Raw genomic sequence first — 16529 nt, forward strand, 5'->3', positions numbered from 1 at the left:
CTGAGCCTTGTCTACACTGTAGCCTCCACCATTCCACTGGTGATGGAGCTACACAGCTAGGATTTTTCAGACCTTTAATTCCTAATGTAAACAAAGCCATATAGTCCTTTAGGCTAGACGTGACTTGAATGTTTAGTGTAAAAACAGGCAGGGAAAAAAGAATCTTAAAAAATGCCTTTTGACCTTTATAAATTATAAAGTGCAAAAAAGTGCACAAACCTAGTTTTAAATAAATTTTTAGTTGTTTGTGTACCTCTTGTGAAACTTCCTACAGCACATAAGCACTAACTGAACAGTAACTGACTACAAGACTTACAGTGACCTGAGAGCTTTAATATTTTTATTCAATCTGAGAGTAGAAAAATGAGCTATCATGTTCCTAACATAGCTGCTTATATACAGAAGGCTGCCTAAGGATGGATCTCAGAGGTTGTGTTTTTACATTTATAAGCCTCTTTCACAATAGGCATAAATCATGGTTTGTAACCATCTAAAGCAGGGATAGGCAACCTATGGCACGTGTGCCAAAGGCAGCATGTGAGCTGATTTTCAGTGGCAGCCACCAGTCCGGGAGCCTCTGCATTTTAATTTAATTTTAAATGAAGCTTCTTAAACATTTTAAAAACCTTATTTACTTTACATACAACAATAGTTGAGTTATATATTATGGACTTATAGAAAGAGACCTTCTAAAAACGTTAAAATATATTACTGGCATGCAAAACCTTAAATTAGAGTGAATAAATGAAGACTCAGCACACCACTTCTGAAAGGTTGCCGATCCCTGAGCTAAGGTATTCAATTGTGATTACTGGGCACTTTCAGCTCTGTGATACATGTACTGGACCTCATCGTTAAACTGTCACAACAGTTTATTCACTGTGGTATATCTAATGTGCCCTTCAACATAATAACTAAGTATCGTTTCATCTTTCTAGGTGTCTTTGTGTAAAGAGTAGGAATTTACCCTATGTAGAGTATCTGCTCTAGTTTCATAAATTTGAGTCTAATAAGAAATAACTGATTAGACACCGACTTTGCTGATTACCCTCTTTCAAACAGCCAGGTGTATGTTGAGAGTTTCTTATTCAACACATAGATGCGTTTCTAAGCAGCCTGGTGCAATTTTAAACTTTACATATTTGTTCAGTGGGCCACTCAACTAACATTACTGAAAAAATAATCCATTAGTCTGTCAAAAAATTACTGTGAATAGAAGTTTAATTAGGTTTGCTAATGATTAAACATTTAACGAGTCAATATTCATACACTATCCAATATGCACACTATCCAGTAGGCTGTCTGTCTGAATTATTGATTCTAGTGCAATGGTTCTCAAAGTTCATTGCACCATGACCCCCTTCTCATAACAAAAATGGCTACATGATCCAAGGAGTGGGGACTGAAGCCTGAGCCCGCCCAAGCCCTGCTATCCCAGGTGGGGGTCCAAAGACAAAGCCCAAGCTCTGCCAAACCAGGCAGGGGGGCTAAAACCGAAGCAGGGCTCAGGCTTCTGCTTGGGTCCTGGGTGGTAGGACTTGGACTTGGACTTCGGCCCTGGGCCTCAACAAGTCTTAACACCAGCCCTGGCAACCCCATTGAAACGGGGTTGCAACCCACTTTGGGGTCCCAACCCACAGTTTGAGAATCGCTGTTCTAGAGTAACTGTTTTGGTCTGTGTTGCTACTTTCTACTCACAAGGAAGGATGAAGCTCAGCACTGTCAGTATACCTGGAGACAGAATTTGGCCTTTGATTTTTCTTACCTTGCAGTCTCAGCATGATCATCTGTGTTTCCTGGCTGCAGGATGCTCTGTTTCAGCTGGGAGGAATTTGAAATGTATTTAAAATGTGACTGGAGTTTACACACTTTTGTTAATTTGAATAATCCAGGACTGTCTATCACTTTGTTTCTTCCATGAGAGAAGATAAGGAGACAGGGTTGGCAGGAAGAATTGAGCTTGTAAACCAAATAAGTAGCAGCAGTTGAGTTTGGAGATAAATTGTTTTTCGATTCTTAATTTCTAGCCCTAGACATCATGTCGATGGGCACAATAGAAATGCCTAAAAGATAAATGGTGACCTCCCCTTTCTTAGAAAAAAAATCCTGGGGTTAGTGGTTCCAACATCTATCAAATCACATTGAAAATGAAGACGGGTAAAATCCAAATTAGTGGGATATGATTTAGAAATGTTTACATCAGCTTGCAACTATTGTAGTATTGAAAATGTTACCAAGTCAGCTGGTGTTGACATTTCAGCATGCTAAAAATAATCTACAAGGAATGAAAGTGATCTATGACTAAGGAAAAGATATAAAGTGTTTCCTCTTTATAAAGGTTTAATTGTTTTTACAAATTAAATGTCTATCACTTAACAAGCCTCAGTTGAAAATAGTATTAAATTGTTTAAAACTAAATCCATTAAATTCAAGAAAGTTCAGAAGGGAATAATTTTTCTTACACTTCTACTGTACCTGAATTACTTGTGCATGAACTAAATGTTACACACTTCAGAGAACTTGATGCGACTCTTGTACCTAGTGAATTGTAAACCTAATAATACTTCCTCTTTACTGGCTTTTTTTTAAAGTAAAGTAAAGAAACCTGGTGGGTAGGTGTGTTCTCTTGTGCCTTGTTGGCAGAGACCAGAACACTGATATGCTTTTATGTTATTAGAAACATACTTTGAACAAATTTAAAATACCTGCCGCTTTTGTGTCAGTTAAAACCGATCTGTTTGTTTAATCTTAGATTCAATTCACCAGAATCACTCCTGCATACCTAGCAGGGAATTTTATGGACAAATGGCTTAGATTATCCTAATGTGTTTTGTTCATGTGCACAGTAGACATTTTCTGGGATCCTGAACATGGTGTTGGAAAACACTGGGACTCTAAAAACACAAGATTTTTTCACTTCATCTCAGACAAAGTACTACATTCCCTTCTGTACTGCTACTTTGTCTGAGGATCTTTTCCCTTTCAAATAGGTATATAGAGTTCTGAAGAAGACACAATTCACATTGCCAATGAGTGAGGCGTTCACATTACAGAGCAAACAGGAGGAGAAAGACTCGGAAGGTGAAGAGGATGACATGACATGTGGAGACTTGGGACATGGACTTGGTAGAAGACCTGGTGGTGTCTATGAAATGGAAGGTTTAAATGTGCACACATTTAGATCTAGGAAAGGGTCTGATAAGATCTTCAACCCACTTCTGCTAAAGAAAGGGGAAGAAAGTGATGCTGCAATTTTTCACTGTTCAAAATGCAATGGTTTGTATGATGTGTCATCCAAAAAGCTTGGAATAAGTGGCATTACTAGATGCAGCCAACAAAATAGTTCTGGTAAGACTAACTTTTAGTTAATTATTTGCCCCTAAAGTTTCTCTGTTTGTGAAATTTGTGAGGTAGATTATTTTCTCAGAGTGTTAGGAAGCTTTATTCAAAATGTTTCTAAAAACATTTTGAGAACCTTTAATGAAATATTTTTAAGATGTGCCTGTAATGTTTGCACAATACATTGGTAACTGATATAATCTTAAAAGTTAGTGTTGTACAGTCTTTCGAGCTCATGTCATGTCACTGTAAAGTTAGTCACCCTTAGAAGTCTAATAATGCTTAAGAACTTTAGTTATGCTGCTTATATTTTCTGATACTGCTCTGCAGTGCTGAGATATTTTTATGACAAACAGAATAAAGAATATGTAGACTGTGAATTGCTGAATAAAAATGTTTATTTACATTAGAATTTGGGAGTTGATTTAGCATGATAAACACTGAACTATTGTATAAATGCAGCCAAATGCATTCAACTGTAATTTCAGGTTAGTTTGGGGATGGTCTAAGCTCTCCCTCCAGCCTCTTCAAATGGTAGAGGTTGAAGCTCTATTGGATTTTTCCCTTCCAGCTACTGGTCCTATGACCCCTCTTTCATGGGGTCATTGAAAGTGAGGTTTGATAAAGAGATCAGGAAATAAGGGGGCAGGGGAAGAAGCAGACTAATTTTCTTTGTTTATGGATGAATTGGAATGACACAGTCCTGTTCCACTTCCTTGTGTCTGTAAGTTGCTTAAGTATATCATCCCTGAAATTATATCTCAAATTTAGTTTCCAGCTAAATATCAAACATCTGTGCTTGATATTTCATTGAAATTATAGTTCAGGAACAATCTCACCCTTAAAAAGTTACTCTACAGCATTTGAAGCTCTCTCTCTTTTCTCATTATTAGTACTGAATTTTAGGTAAAGGTGGCAATGCTGTGAATATAGTCAACCACAGTTAGTGCTTCTCCTTCCCCCCCCCCCCCAAATATCTTTTTAGTTATTCTTACTTCCCCCAACTGAGTGTTTCCCTCATTGGTGTTCTAATCACTCTGGCTCACTCCTGCCCCCTCCAACATAAACCAAACTGTCCAACATAATTGCTCTTTTGCTGGTGTCAGCAGGACCAGTGTGAAATTTATGAGACTGTGCAATCCCAGTCAATTTCACAATGCTTCTGCTTGCACCCTAAGTGATAAGGGTCTATGCAACGAGCTCCATGCTCCATGCTTGAGCCCACATGGAACCATGTTGAATTCATTGGTCCTCTGCATAAGGGTCTATCTGTGTGGAGTGGAGGTCACTGAAGGATCAGGGACTAGGTGAGAAAAAGCAGTTGCCCATAATAAGCACCTGGAATCTATATGAATTGAATGAATGAGTGGATTCAGTGCAGTGCTTCCCTCTGTGTTCTCCTGCAAGGCTTCATGCAAGTCATCCACACTCTATGCAATTAGAATTCTTAAACACCTGGTAGCTAGCTGTTGTCGTGTTTTTAATTGTTGAAAACTGAAAACACTTTTGTTCATAAATATACAGGAAAAATGAAAATGCATTTGGGGGGGAAAGAGTTGTTGTTTTTTTTAATAAAAGGAAACACTTGAAATTAATTTATTCTCTGTGTGGCTAAACTTTTCTTTTTCTAGCTTTTTGTCTTCTTTACATGTGAAATATTGCAGATCAGATAATAGATACTGTTTTAATGTATTTTGTAATTCTGTGTTATTTAGCCTCATAAAAATTACACGGATGATAATGGGTGTTTAAATGGGCTCTCTTATCAATATAAAGATAAAGAAAACTAAAAGAATTGGGAGTTTTGTGAATGTGTTGGTATCTCATCAATTTTATACAGAATCTAATTCTGAAGTGTCAAATGAAGAATTAAGGCAACAACTTCGGGAGGCTATAGAGGTTAGTACTAGTCCTGAATGGGTTTTTTTTTTGAAATGCTTGTTTGTTATAATGTAATAAAATATGTACAATGTTATTTAATTGGAAGACCTTAGAATACCCAAAACTTTGGGTAAACATGAACTCTGTCAATCAGAGAGCTAGTTCGGAGACTTAAAAGATTCTGTGCCCCAGGATCTATAAGCTGAAGGTCACTGTATCCTCTGGATTTTCTAATTCTGGAGTGCAATGAAGAGGAAGACTCTTTGTTCTAGATTTCCAAAGTGTGGAGGGCCTTAAAGGGGCAATACTTCATTTAGCAGCAATCTCTTCATTACACTCTCGGTTTGGAAACCTGGAGCACCAACATGGAAGCTGGCAGGCCTATTTCAAGCCAGCTATGTTGAAGGGACCCTGGCATGCAGAGCACAGTAAAATCTCAAGGAACATCACCAAGTTTATTAATCAAATAATTGGGTTGCTATGATGTACAGTACAAAGAAAAATTGTCATTTGAATGTGTTGTGGTGCAAGTTCTATTACCTGAGGACAAACATAGGAACACAAATCTTATTACTATCAAAGTAAAACAAATACCAAAAACAACCCTTTACACATTAGTATTGTCTTAGTAACAAGATAAACAAACCACAGAAATGAAAAGCTAAGTAAAGAGAACAAAATAGGAGCCTCCAGTTAAAGCTGTGGGATAGTAGCATTCATTCTAGCAGAGTAAAAATGAAAACTATTTCAAGAGGGTATATGAATAAGCATAAAGCTTTGGCATAGAGAGGATGTGCAAGTCAGAAAGCATTCTATTAGCCATCAAACAGCATAAAATGTGGGCCCAGTCCCTGAAGGTGCTCAACACCTAGGATTTGCTGAGTGCCCTCAACTTCTACTAAATTCAGTGGGAGTTGAAGGTGTTCAACAACTCCCAAGAGGCACCCCGTACTCAATAGGATTGCTCTGCATCATGCATCTGAGAATCTGTTGGCGAGAGAGAGAACATATTTTATTGAAATTCTCTACTTAGTCCTACAGTTTAAACATGAAATACTTCAAAGGAATGATTTGCCAAAGATTTGGCGTGTGCTGCTTCTGGAGACCAAATGTAAGATGGAAACTAAATACAAAGCATATGTACCTATATAGTCTAGATTGAAGGCTAAAATCACTGGATAAGGAAATTGTCATTTTCTAGGAAAAGGACTACTTTCGAAACTCTAAAATACTTGAACTCTTGATTGTGTAGGGCACATACAATCATGTTCTATACTGAATAAATCAATTGCCATTATCTGTTCAATCAATGTTTATTTTTGTCCATTTGTTTTGAGATATTCAACTGAATGGCTCAATTTGTACATCCAAGTCAGTCCTCCAAATACAGGCACATTTCAGTATCAGTTGCTGAATTAGTGGAATTGTAACAAATGCTGCTTGTCAGCGTTGATTTTGGAGCAGAATCTAGTTCTGGCAGCCAGTCAGGTTTCTACCACCTACAAATCTGCAAAATGAATTTCAGCTGTTAATATGACTGACTTCTTATTTTTAACGTGAACTTCAGTTAAAAGTCTGGGACATTTTTGTCTGAGACCTTGTCCTTAACATTGCCTTTCTGCTCTGACTCACCTAAAGTTCTAAGACAGAACTTTTGTGTTTGTGTGTGTGTGTGCACTTGCAAGTCATTGTTGCTTGTTATCCGAAATGGAAGAGGGGCAGAGGGAGTGAGTGGTTTTTCTTTTTAACTCTTGGAAATTGCAAACTGACTTCCTTGTAAGAGGAGAAGGGAAGGTGATCCAGGCATCCAAATGAGGATACAGTTGGGTAGGAGCTTTTTTACCTGGACAGCTGCTTAATTATCGATATACAAAATAATGCTAGAATAGTATCCATATATTATATAATATCCATAGACGGTTGTAGCAAATTAAAAGAAGAGAGCAGAACAGGGCATAGTGTTCAAAAGCCTGTGCCAGAATAAACACAAAACAAAAGAACTACAGAATCCAATCATATGTTTTTAAAGTACACTTGAAGAGAATGGGAAGAAATAGTAATTCTATAAGTATGTAGGCTTGATTATACATTTTGTTTAAATTTGCATTCTCATTAACATGTCATATTGGAAACAAGCTGTAAATCAATTAATAGGTAAAGATTATCTTGTGACGGGAGCTCATTTGGTAACAACTTGTTGAGACATAACAAGACTGTTCTGGCTTTTACTTTAGTTTTTGTTTTTGGTTTTTTGCAGGAGATAGAGATTTTAAAAGTAGAGCTTGAAGCATCGCAGAGACAACTTGAAGGAAAAGAAGAAGCACTTAAAATTCTGCAAAATATGGTAAGAAGTGCTTTTAAATTAACAGCTTATTTAATAGGGTTTTAATTTAAAGCATTAACTGTACCTGAATATTAAAGAGCTTGCATTTATGATTTTATTACTCCTTTCCACACACAGTCAAAACTGTTATTGAAAGAGGCTCCGCTATAATAGCACATTGGTAGTTTGACCTTATAGGATCTATCCACTTTATTCAGTGGTTGCTATCTTCCTTTGACTCCTTTTACTAATGTTACTTCCTGTGCTGTGTCTTTCATCACAAATCAGAGGTTCCTTTCAGTTCATGCCCAGATCTCTCACAATAAAAGACAATACCTAATAACTATTAGGGTATCCCTTTTTTGTATGTGTTGTGATGTTTTTGTTTACTATTAAAATCAAAGACACCACAATCAATTTCCAAGGTTGTAGCGTGGTTACGCAACCCATTTACAGTACCGTTAGGTCCCATCCATTTAAAATTGTATCGGCATTGTACCTGGATCAATGGTCATCCATACAGTATCCTGGGTACTTGAAAGTTACTTTTGTAATATAAACAGGCCTTAAAAGAAAAAAAGGATCTTTTTAATATTTTTTTTTCAAGTTGAAGCAGAGGCAAACAATCCAATAGTAGGGAAACAATCCCATAGTTGGGATCCTCCTTCCCGATGATGTCCTGATATCTTTGCACTGAGGATACCTCTCCTGAGGAGGATCCCCAGTTACTAGGAAGAGCCAGGTAATAGTAATGGGGGATTCAATTATTAGAAATATAGATAGTTGGGTTTGTGATGACTGGGAGAATCTCATGGTAAATTGCCTTCTGGGTGTGAAGGTTGCAAATATCATGAGACATCTAGACAGACTTATGTGCAGTGCAGGGGAAGAGCCAGTGGTTATGGTACATGTAGATACCAGTGACATAGGGAAAGAAAAGAAAGAGGTCCTGGAGGCCAAATGTAGGCTGCTAGGTAAGAGATTAAAGTGCAGGACCTCCCTGATAGTATTCTCCGAAATGCTTCTAGTTCCATATGCAGGGCCAGAATGACAGGTAAAACTGAAGGGTCTCAATGCATGGATGAGACGATTGTGTAGGAAGGAGGGTTTTAGGTTTATTAGGAACTGGGGAACCTCTTGGGAAAAGAACAGAATTATCAGACACACAGGTAAACACAATATGTTGGGAAGAGTCAACATGGCTTTTGTAAAGGGAAATCGTGTGTCACCTATCTTTAGAATTCTTTGATGATGTCAACAAACATGTGGTCAAGGGATGATTCTGTTGATATAGTATACTTGGACTTTCAGAAAGCCTTTGACATGGTCCATCACCAAAGACTCTTAAGCAGACTAAGCAGTCATGGGATAAGAAGGAAGGTCCACTCATGGATCAGTAACTAGTTAAAAGATAGGAAACAATGGGTAGAAATAAATGGTCAGTTTTTGCAATTGGTAGAGGCAAATAGTGAAGTTCCCCAAGGATCTGTGCTGGAACCAGTGCTGTTCAATGTATTCATAAATGATCTGGAAAAGTGGGTGAACAGTGAGATGGCAAAATTTGAAGATGATACAGAATTACTCAAAATAATTAAATCCAAAACTTACCGAATAGTTGCAAAGGGTTCTCACAAAACTGGGTGACTGGCAACAAAATGGCAGATGAAACTCAGTGTTGGTAAGTGCAAAGTAATACACATTGGAAAAAATAATCCCAACTATGAATTCAAAATGATGGGTTCTAAATTAGCTGTTACAATCCATCCAATGTGCAGCAGCAGTCAAAAAAAATCTAATGGAATGTAGTGAACCACTGGGAAAGAGAGAAATAAAAATACAAAATATCATAATACCACTATATAAATCCATGGTACGCTCACACCTTAAATATTGCATTTAGTTCTGGTTGCCCCATCTCAAAAAAGATATATTAGAACTGGAAAAGGTACAAAGAAGGGCAACAAAAATGATTAGTGGTATGGAATAGCTTCCATAGAAGGAGAGATTAAGAAGTCTGGGACTGGTCATCTTAGAAAAGAGACAACTAAGGAGTGATACAATAGAGGTCTTTACCCCTGGACATAACACAGGAACGAGGGATCACCCAATGAAATTAATATGCAGAAGGTTTAAAACAAACATAAGGAACATACGTCTTCACACAATGTACATTCAACCTGTGGAGCTCATTGCTTGGGATGCTATGAAGGCCAAAAGTATAAGTGGTTACAAAAAAAAAATTAGTTAAGATCATGGAGCATATGTCTGTCAGTAGCTGTTAGCCAAGATGGTCAGGGACAGAGCCCCACGCTCCAGGTGTCCCTAAGCTGCCAACTGCCAGAAGCTGGGACTGCATAACAGGATAGATCATTTGAAATTAATGTCTTCTGTTCAGTTTCCTTTGAAGTATCTGGCAATGGCCACTGTCAGAAGATAGGATATTGTGCTGCGATGGACCATTGGTCTGACCCATTATGGCCATTCCTATGTTCTTGAAATGCTGCTAAACTTTAAAAATAGCAAAGACTAGCAGGAGTTAAAACACAGCTGTGGTTGCAGCCCAGCTATTGAAAGCTTAACATCCTGAATACTAAAACCACTAGGATTTTTGTAATCAGTTTAAATGTAAATTTAATTTAAAGAGTTTTCTTTATCTTCCTTATGAGTCTGTTGATATGAGGAAGTGTATGTGACTTAACCCATCAGTAAGGAATTGCACTCACAACTCTGACCCATAGTTTTTATTTTTTTTTATAGATAATGCTATGTCAATCTACTTACGTTTTTAAGAAGTGGTAGCTCCTTGTAATGAAAGCAAAATGTGGCTTTTGGAATCTATAAAACCTATGGTCAAGAAGAGCTCCTTTTGATTCACAGGTGCCGACATTTGTCACCAGTGAGCAGGTTAATTTTGGGAGTTAAATACCTAATCTCCCCATGAGTCTCTATGCACATGTGTTCTGGGAACTGAAAACCAGTCTGAGGTTCTGCATTTTCTATATTCTGTCCTTAACTCGTGCCAAAAAGAACAGCTAAGCTGAGGGACTAATGACAGATTTAAAGTTTGGTTTTTAAAAAACAGGGTTTGATATCCCAGCTTTCCAAAAGCATATGCTGGTTAGTTCTAACCTTTACAGGTTGTGAAATATCAAACCTTAAAATCATATTATTCTAATTTCTATTTTGCTTCCCCTGCCCTTCCTTCTTCCAATAGCTGCTAGATCTTATTATCCTTTATACCACCTGTAAGTCTAGAATGGCAGTTTCCACATGATGTAAAATGATACATTAATTTAGTTATATAATACTGTTAGATTTGTCTGTATGATCTTGTTGTTGTTCATCTTTTTCACAGACAGTGTTTAATAAAGCCACTAGTCATACAAAAGCAATGCTTCAAAAAACTGAGGAACAAAAGAGAGCTTTAGAAAAGGTAAGGGTGCAGACTTCTTATCTCCGCAAAATCATGCTAATATCAGAGTGGCTTTATTCCTTGTAATTTGTGAGGCTAAACCAGTAATTTAGGATTTATTCTGAAGTGACAAAGGTGGTCCCTCTATTTTTGAATATAATACATATTTGACTTTGTTTTAAGTTTTGCTGACAGAAGTCTGATCCCACTTAGCTTTAAGGAGACAATGTTAACTTATCACATTTATGTCTGAACATTTGTACCTTTATTTACAAATAATTCTTAATATTACTATATTGAAAAGACAGAAAAAATAATGTTTTTCAACTTGTTCACTTTGTGAATTTGACAGCACTTTGTTGATAGGCTGGGATTTTCAAAGGAACTTAAGAGAGTTAAGTGTCCAACTCTCCAATTTTAGTCATTTTCTCTCTCATTTTTTATGACTAGGTGGGTGGCTTTTTCACACACAGGGGATCAAGATGGGGGAGAGACATTCTGAGAATAGGAATATAAATGCAGATCCATTAGAAACTGGTGGAGAGAGTTGAGGGCAAGTATAGTGATTGAAACTATTTTAACTCATTTTTTAAGACTTGAACTTGTATCTCTAATCAAACGTTAGACTGTCAGCTGTCTGACTTTCTAAGGAATGTTACTGCAATGTTATGCTTGGTATTGAGCCTTTAAGGTGTTCAATATGTGGGCATTTTACAGATTTACAAGTGGGATTTAGACAAGTACAAAATATTACATTCAAATATGGACACAGAATTCCCCCTTTTATCTGGCAATGAAGTATGCATAAGTGAACAGTATTCATTCACAGTGAATTTATACTGTAATATGCCACAAAGAGGCAGCTTTTCCTTCTGAATAAGACATTACATGAATGCATGTGGAAAATGTCTGGCCTAACTGCCTCAACACATGGAATCCATCCTGAAGACTTGTCCACACTGCAAATAAAACTAAGTTGCAGCACCTGGCTACAACACTTACAATATAGTATAGGCAGAACGTTGGAAATACCTAATGCTTTAGTACAGTTATTGGATACAGTGAAATTTCCTTGTCCACTATAATTGTAGTTTGGTTAGGAGAAAAACATGTTATAACCAGTTCTATGACTCAATTGTATTTGGGTCTAAAGCTGTTAGTAGTGCCACTTCTAATACGTAGAAAACCTGCTCCTCCTCTTCATCTACTATATACTGTTGTGTAGTGAGGCAAAAGGATTAGTTGGAATGATAGCATGTTAGAAGGAGGATAATCACTTGATCTCTCTCCCAATGTGGAATTATTACTCAAAAGCAACTAACACCATCAATTTCTCCATTACGCTGATGGTTTGAAGAATTTTCCTTCAAAAAGGTGAGTGTAGAATAAGGTACCTTACTGCAGTGTTACCATGAGATAGTGTCACTTTGATACTGGAGAACTTTACCATTATTCACTTGATTGCAGCCTAATGTATTTAGGTAAAACACACCTCTTCTGTCCTCAGTGGAGGATTGTTGCTAACTATCACCACTGCAGAGAAGCGGTGACAAAATTTCACAGTAAAACCATTAAAGCAGAGTGGGAATTTTTCAGTATGTATCTAACAGTGTGCCATCTGTCAAATAGTAATTTTATCTGCTACATCCAGACTTGGGTCTGATTTCTACACATAGTGATATTCTTTATATAAATAATTTCAACTTGATATTCTTTGTACAGATAGCAGCTTACTGTTACTATGGGAAACTCCCGTAGGAGAAACTGTCTAATATCAAAAAGACCCATCTTAGATGCATGAGTATTGAAAAGAACACTTACTGTGAAGGGAAAGAGGTACTTAAAGAAACCATGGCATAATATCCATGCATTTTTGGACAGCCCAAACTGTAAGTTAGCTTAACCTCGTGTCTGAAAAGGAATCTGTTGGGTTTTGTTTTGTTCTCCCCCAACCGCCCAATTAGTAGGCATCACCCAAGGAAAATAACCATACAGAATGTCTTAACCTAAAAAGGTAATAGGGACTTGTGACACATGGACTTCAGAAGCCCCAGCAATTTATAATCTCCTTTTAAGCTCTTCAAAGGATTCCATCTTAAAAACTCCGGGTGAAATCCTGGTCCCATTGAAGTCAGCGGCAAAAGTCCCAGTAACGTTACTGGAGCCGGGATGTCCCTTTCTGTGAGCACTTGTCTTCACACAAACTTGCACCTATTCAGTTAAACTGTTCACTGGTGTGAACTCTCTTATTCCAGTGAAAGAGTGTCTTAGGGCTTGGCTACACTTGCAGATGTAGAGCGCTGGGAGTTAAACCAGCCTTTGGAGACGGCAGCAGGGAGAACGCTGCCGTGTGTTTACACTGTCAGCTGGAAGCGCACTGGCGTGGCCACATTAGCAGCTCTTGCAACGCCATAAGGAGCAGTGCATTGTGGTAGCTATCCCAGTGTGCAAGTAACTGCAGAGTGCTTTACAAATGGGAGGAGAGTGGAGTGTGACAAGGAGTATGTTGTGTGTATGTGGGGGGAGAGACAGTGTGTTTTGGAGGGCAGAGAGTGTGTCAACATGCTGTCTTGTAAGTTCAGACAGCTGCAGACTCTCTCCTCCCCCCCCCGCCTCTCTCTCTCTCTCTCTCTCACACTCACATACAGCATTCCACAGTAATGGTTTGCTTTGTCCCAGAGCAGATATGCATGCTGGCTGTCAGAAAAGGAGCTTTGAAAGGGGATATCTGCATGCCTCCAGCTGAGTTTTTAAAACAATGACAAGAGTGGCCTCTTGACTTCAGGGGATTATGGGACGTTTCCGGAGGCCAATCACAGCGCAGTAATGCAACACATCGTCAACACTAACACCCAGGTGTTTCAGCCGGGGCGCAGCAAGCTTTATGCTTCTTGTGGAGGTTGATTATCAGGAGTGCTCCAGGTGCAGAGTCCAAGCACTCTACGTGCCTTGCCAGTGTGAACACCTCAGGAGTTAGGGCGCCTGATGCTGATGTAATGCGCTCTAACTTGCAAGTGTAGCCAAGCCCTTATTTCAGTTTATTTTAAATCTGTTCCTAATAATCTTAAACTAAACCAAAATAAACCTGGTTTAAACCAGACTTGCACCAGTTTAACTAAATCCATTTAAAATCACACCTTAAACCAATGCAACTCGGTGTACAGACAATCCTGTAGTCTGTCACATTGCCCTCCGACTATGTTCAGAGAAAAGGACAAGCTAATACCATATTGTAAATCCTGATAAATATTCCAGCACTTTGTAACAAAATCTGGAAGCTGCCTACAAATGCTTTCCACGCTATTAATCTAGGTGTGTTTATTTTTAAATCTCCTGTATAGTTAGTTTCAACTAGTCATGTAAAATTGCCAATTAAATATTTTTTAAAAACAGCTTAAATTTAAAGAGAACTGTTAGTTGACGCAGTAACAGAGTGAAACTGAGCTCTGACATTAGGGAAAGCAGAACCAAGAGTTTCCTTGGATACAAAGTCTGGAAATATGGACAATTTTTTTTTTTAAACTAAATATTGTGGTGCTTTTAGACGCATTCCTGTAATTAACTGTTGCTGTTTTTTCTTCTTAGGAAATAAATGCTTTGCAATGGGAAATTGAATTTGATCAGGAAAGATTTAAAAACATAGAAGAGACATGGACAGAAAAATGTGAAAGGTATTTGGATCCAATTATGGAATCTCTTTTGATTTTTAAATATCTTGTTGACTCTTGCCTGAAGTTTTTCTAATGTCATCTGTATGCCCCAACATACCAGATTTTCTGGTTCTTCATGTTAATTTCCTTGTGGATCTCAGAAAGTATTTAACATTCATCAGTATGCTAGACATGTCAGTTTTTAAGTATTGAGCACTATAGTTGTTAACTTGCAATTCTTTACTCTTGTTTGAAGATTTGAGCTTTCAATTCAATGTCTTTCCTTATGTTAACCAACTGGTACAAAACTATTTATAAGTTAACATTTTATTTAATGAGGTGTAGAAAACATGCATGCATATAGTAGTGTCAAACAATGGTTAATGATGTTTTTATTTTTTACACTATAACCATGAGTAAGAGTGTGCTCAAGTGGAATGTGATACTACCACTTGCTCCACATTTAAATAAAAATTGCTTTTTGACTGACAGCAGCTGTTACTTGTTGGGTATGTAGGACAAACCAAAAACACTGAATTAGTAACACAGTAACAGACATTGAGAGCACTAAGAAGCAGTCTTCCACCAGACTTTTTCTTTTGAGTATTTAAAGACATGAGTAACTTCTCTGAAGTCCAAACAGCAGAATTTCAATTATTCCAGTGAAGATTTTAGATTTTTTAAAAACACACCTAGAACAAAGGAATAAGTACATGTAAATTATTTGATTATTATGTATTTGTTTGTTATGTTTTGCAAATTATCAGGATTATCAACAAATACTCCTTAAAAACACCTACACCCTCCTAATTCATCCTCTCTTCTTGAAAGCTTGAGTATAACAGATAGGCAGGCCTTTTTGGCATGTCCTGATGGTCATACTCTGCCTTTGTCCAGCTAGTGGTTTGAGCAATGGCCTGCTAAACCCAGCGTTGTGAGTTCAATCCTTGAGGGGACCATTTAGAGAACTGGGGCAAAAAAAAAAAATTGGGGATTGTGCCTGCTTTGAGCAGGGAGTTGGACTAGATGATCTCCTGAGGTCCCTTCCAACTCTGATATTCTATGATTCCTAATGAGGAAGGAAGTTCCAGAATTAAGGGCTTCTCATATAAGGGCTTGCTATCAGACCCTTTCCATTTAAATCAGGGATCTCAAACTCAAATTACCCGGAGGGCCACATCACTGACACCGCCCCCGGTCCTGCCCCTGCCCTGTCTCTTCCCACCCCTTCCCCAAAGACCCCACCCCAACTCCTTCCCCAAAGACCCCACCCCAACTCCGCCTCCTCCCTGCCCCTATTCCAACCCCGTCCCCAAATACCCGCCCCTGCCCTGCCTCCTCCCCTGAGTGTGTGGCTCCCTGCTCCTCCTACTTCCCTCCTGGAAACTGCTAAGTGTTGCCAAACAGCTCTTTGGCGGCGGGAAGCGCCTGGAGGTAAGTAGAGGAGCGGGGAGGCGGTGCGCTGGGGGAGCGGCAAGGGAGGGGAGCTCGGCGGCCGCAGGAAATAACTGTGGGGGGGCATGCGGGGAGCTTGATGGGCTGCAGAAAATAACTCATGTTTGAGAAAATAGCCACGTGTTTGAGACCACTGATTTAAATCATGAGTGCATGAATGTGAGCACCTCAGCTGATCTCACATGCTGTGGAATCACACAAAAAGAGGGCCGGGGAAAAAATGGTATATCGGTACTCTGTTAATGCTTAGAATTGCATATAAGAGGAACTTGTGTGCTGGCTAGCAAGAGTTGCTGAGTAGGCCAGAATAAAGTTTGATCGGAAACTGAAATTGAGAAATAGTTTTAGAAAACTGCAATAATTCACGAATTCAATCAATTTTTCAAAAGGTTTTCGGATCTCTGAGGCAACAAGATGAGAAGTGTGGGTATTTTGCCTTTAAGATGTATATTTAAAGAAAGAGATTTCA

General features: G+C 38.3%; 1 protein-coding gene across 2 annotated transcripts in view; it reads left to right on the top strand.

Moving 5' to 3' along the window:
• Positions 1-16529, top strand: part of CCDC125 (coiled-coil domain containing 125) — a 37880-nt gene that overhangs the window by 1529 nt on the left and 19822 nt on the right. For both annotated transcript variants that reach the window (XM_043514946.1, XM_038403078.2), the window contains exons 2-6: positions 2991-3348; positions 5180-5238; positions 7478-7564; positions 10899-10976; positions 14541-14626. In XM_043514946.1, coding sequence (XP_043370881.1) covers positions 3030-3348; positions 5180-5238; positions 7478-7564; positions 10899-10976; positions 14541-14626 — 629 coding nt within the window. In that variant the 5' untranslated portion in view covers positions 2991-3029. The remainder of the gene's footprint in view (positions 1-2990; positions 3349-5179; positions 5239-7477; positions 7565-10898; positions 10977-14540; positions 14627-16529) is intronic.

This window comes from Dermochelys coriacea, chromosome 5, assembly GCF_009764565.3.
Source record: "Dermochelys coriacea isolate rDerCor1 chromosome 5, rDerCor1.pri.v4, whole genome shotgun sequence".
NCBI classification, from domain to species: Eukaryota; Metazoa; Chordata; order Testudines; family Dermochelyidae; genus Dermochelys; species Dermochelys coriacea.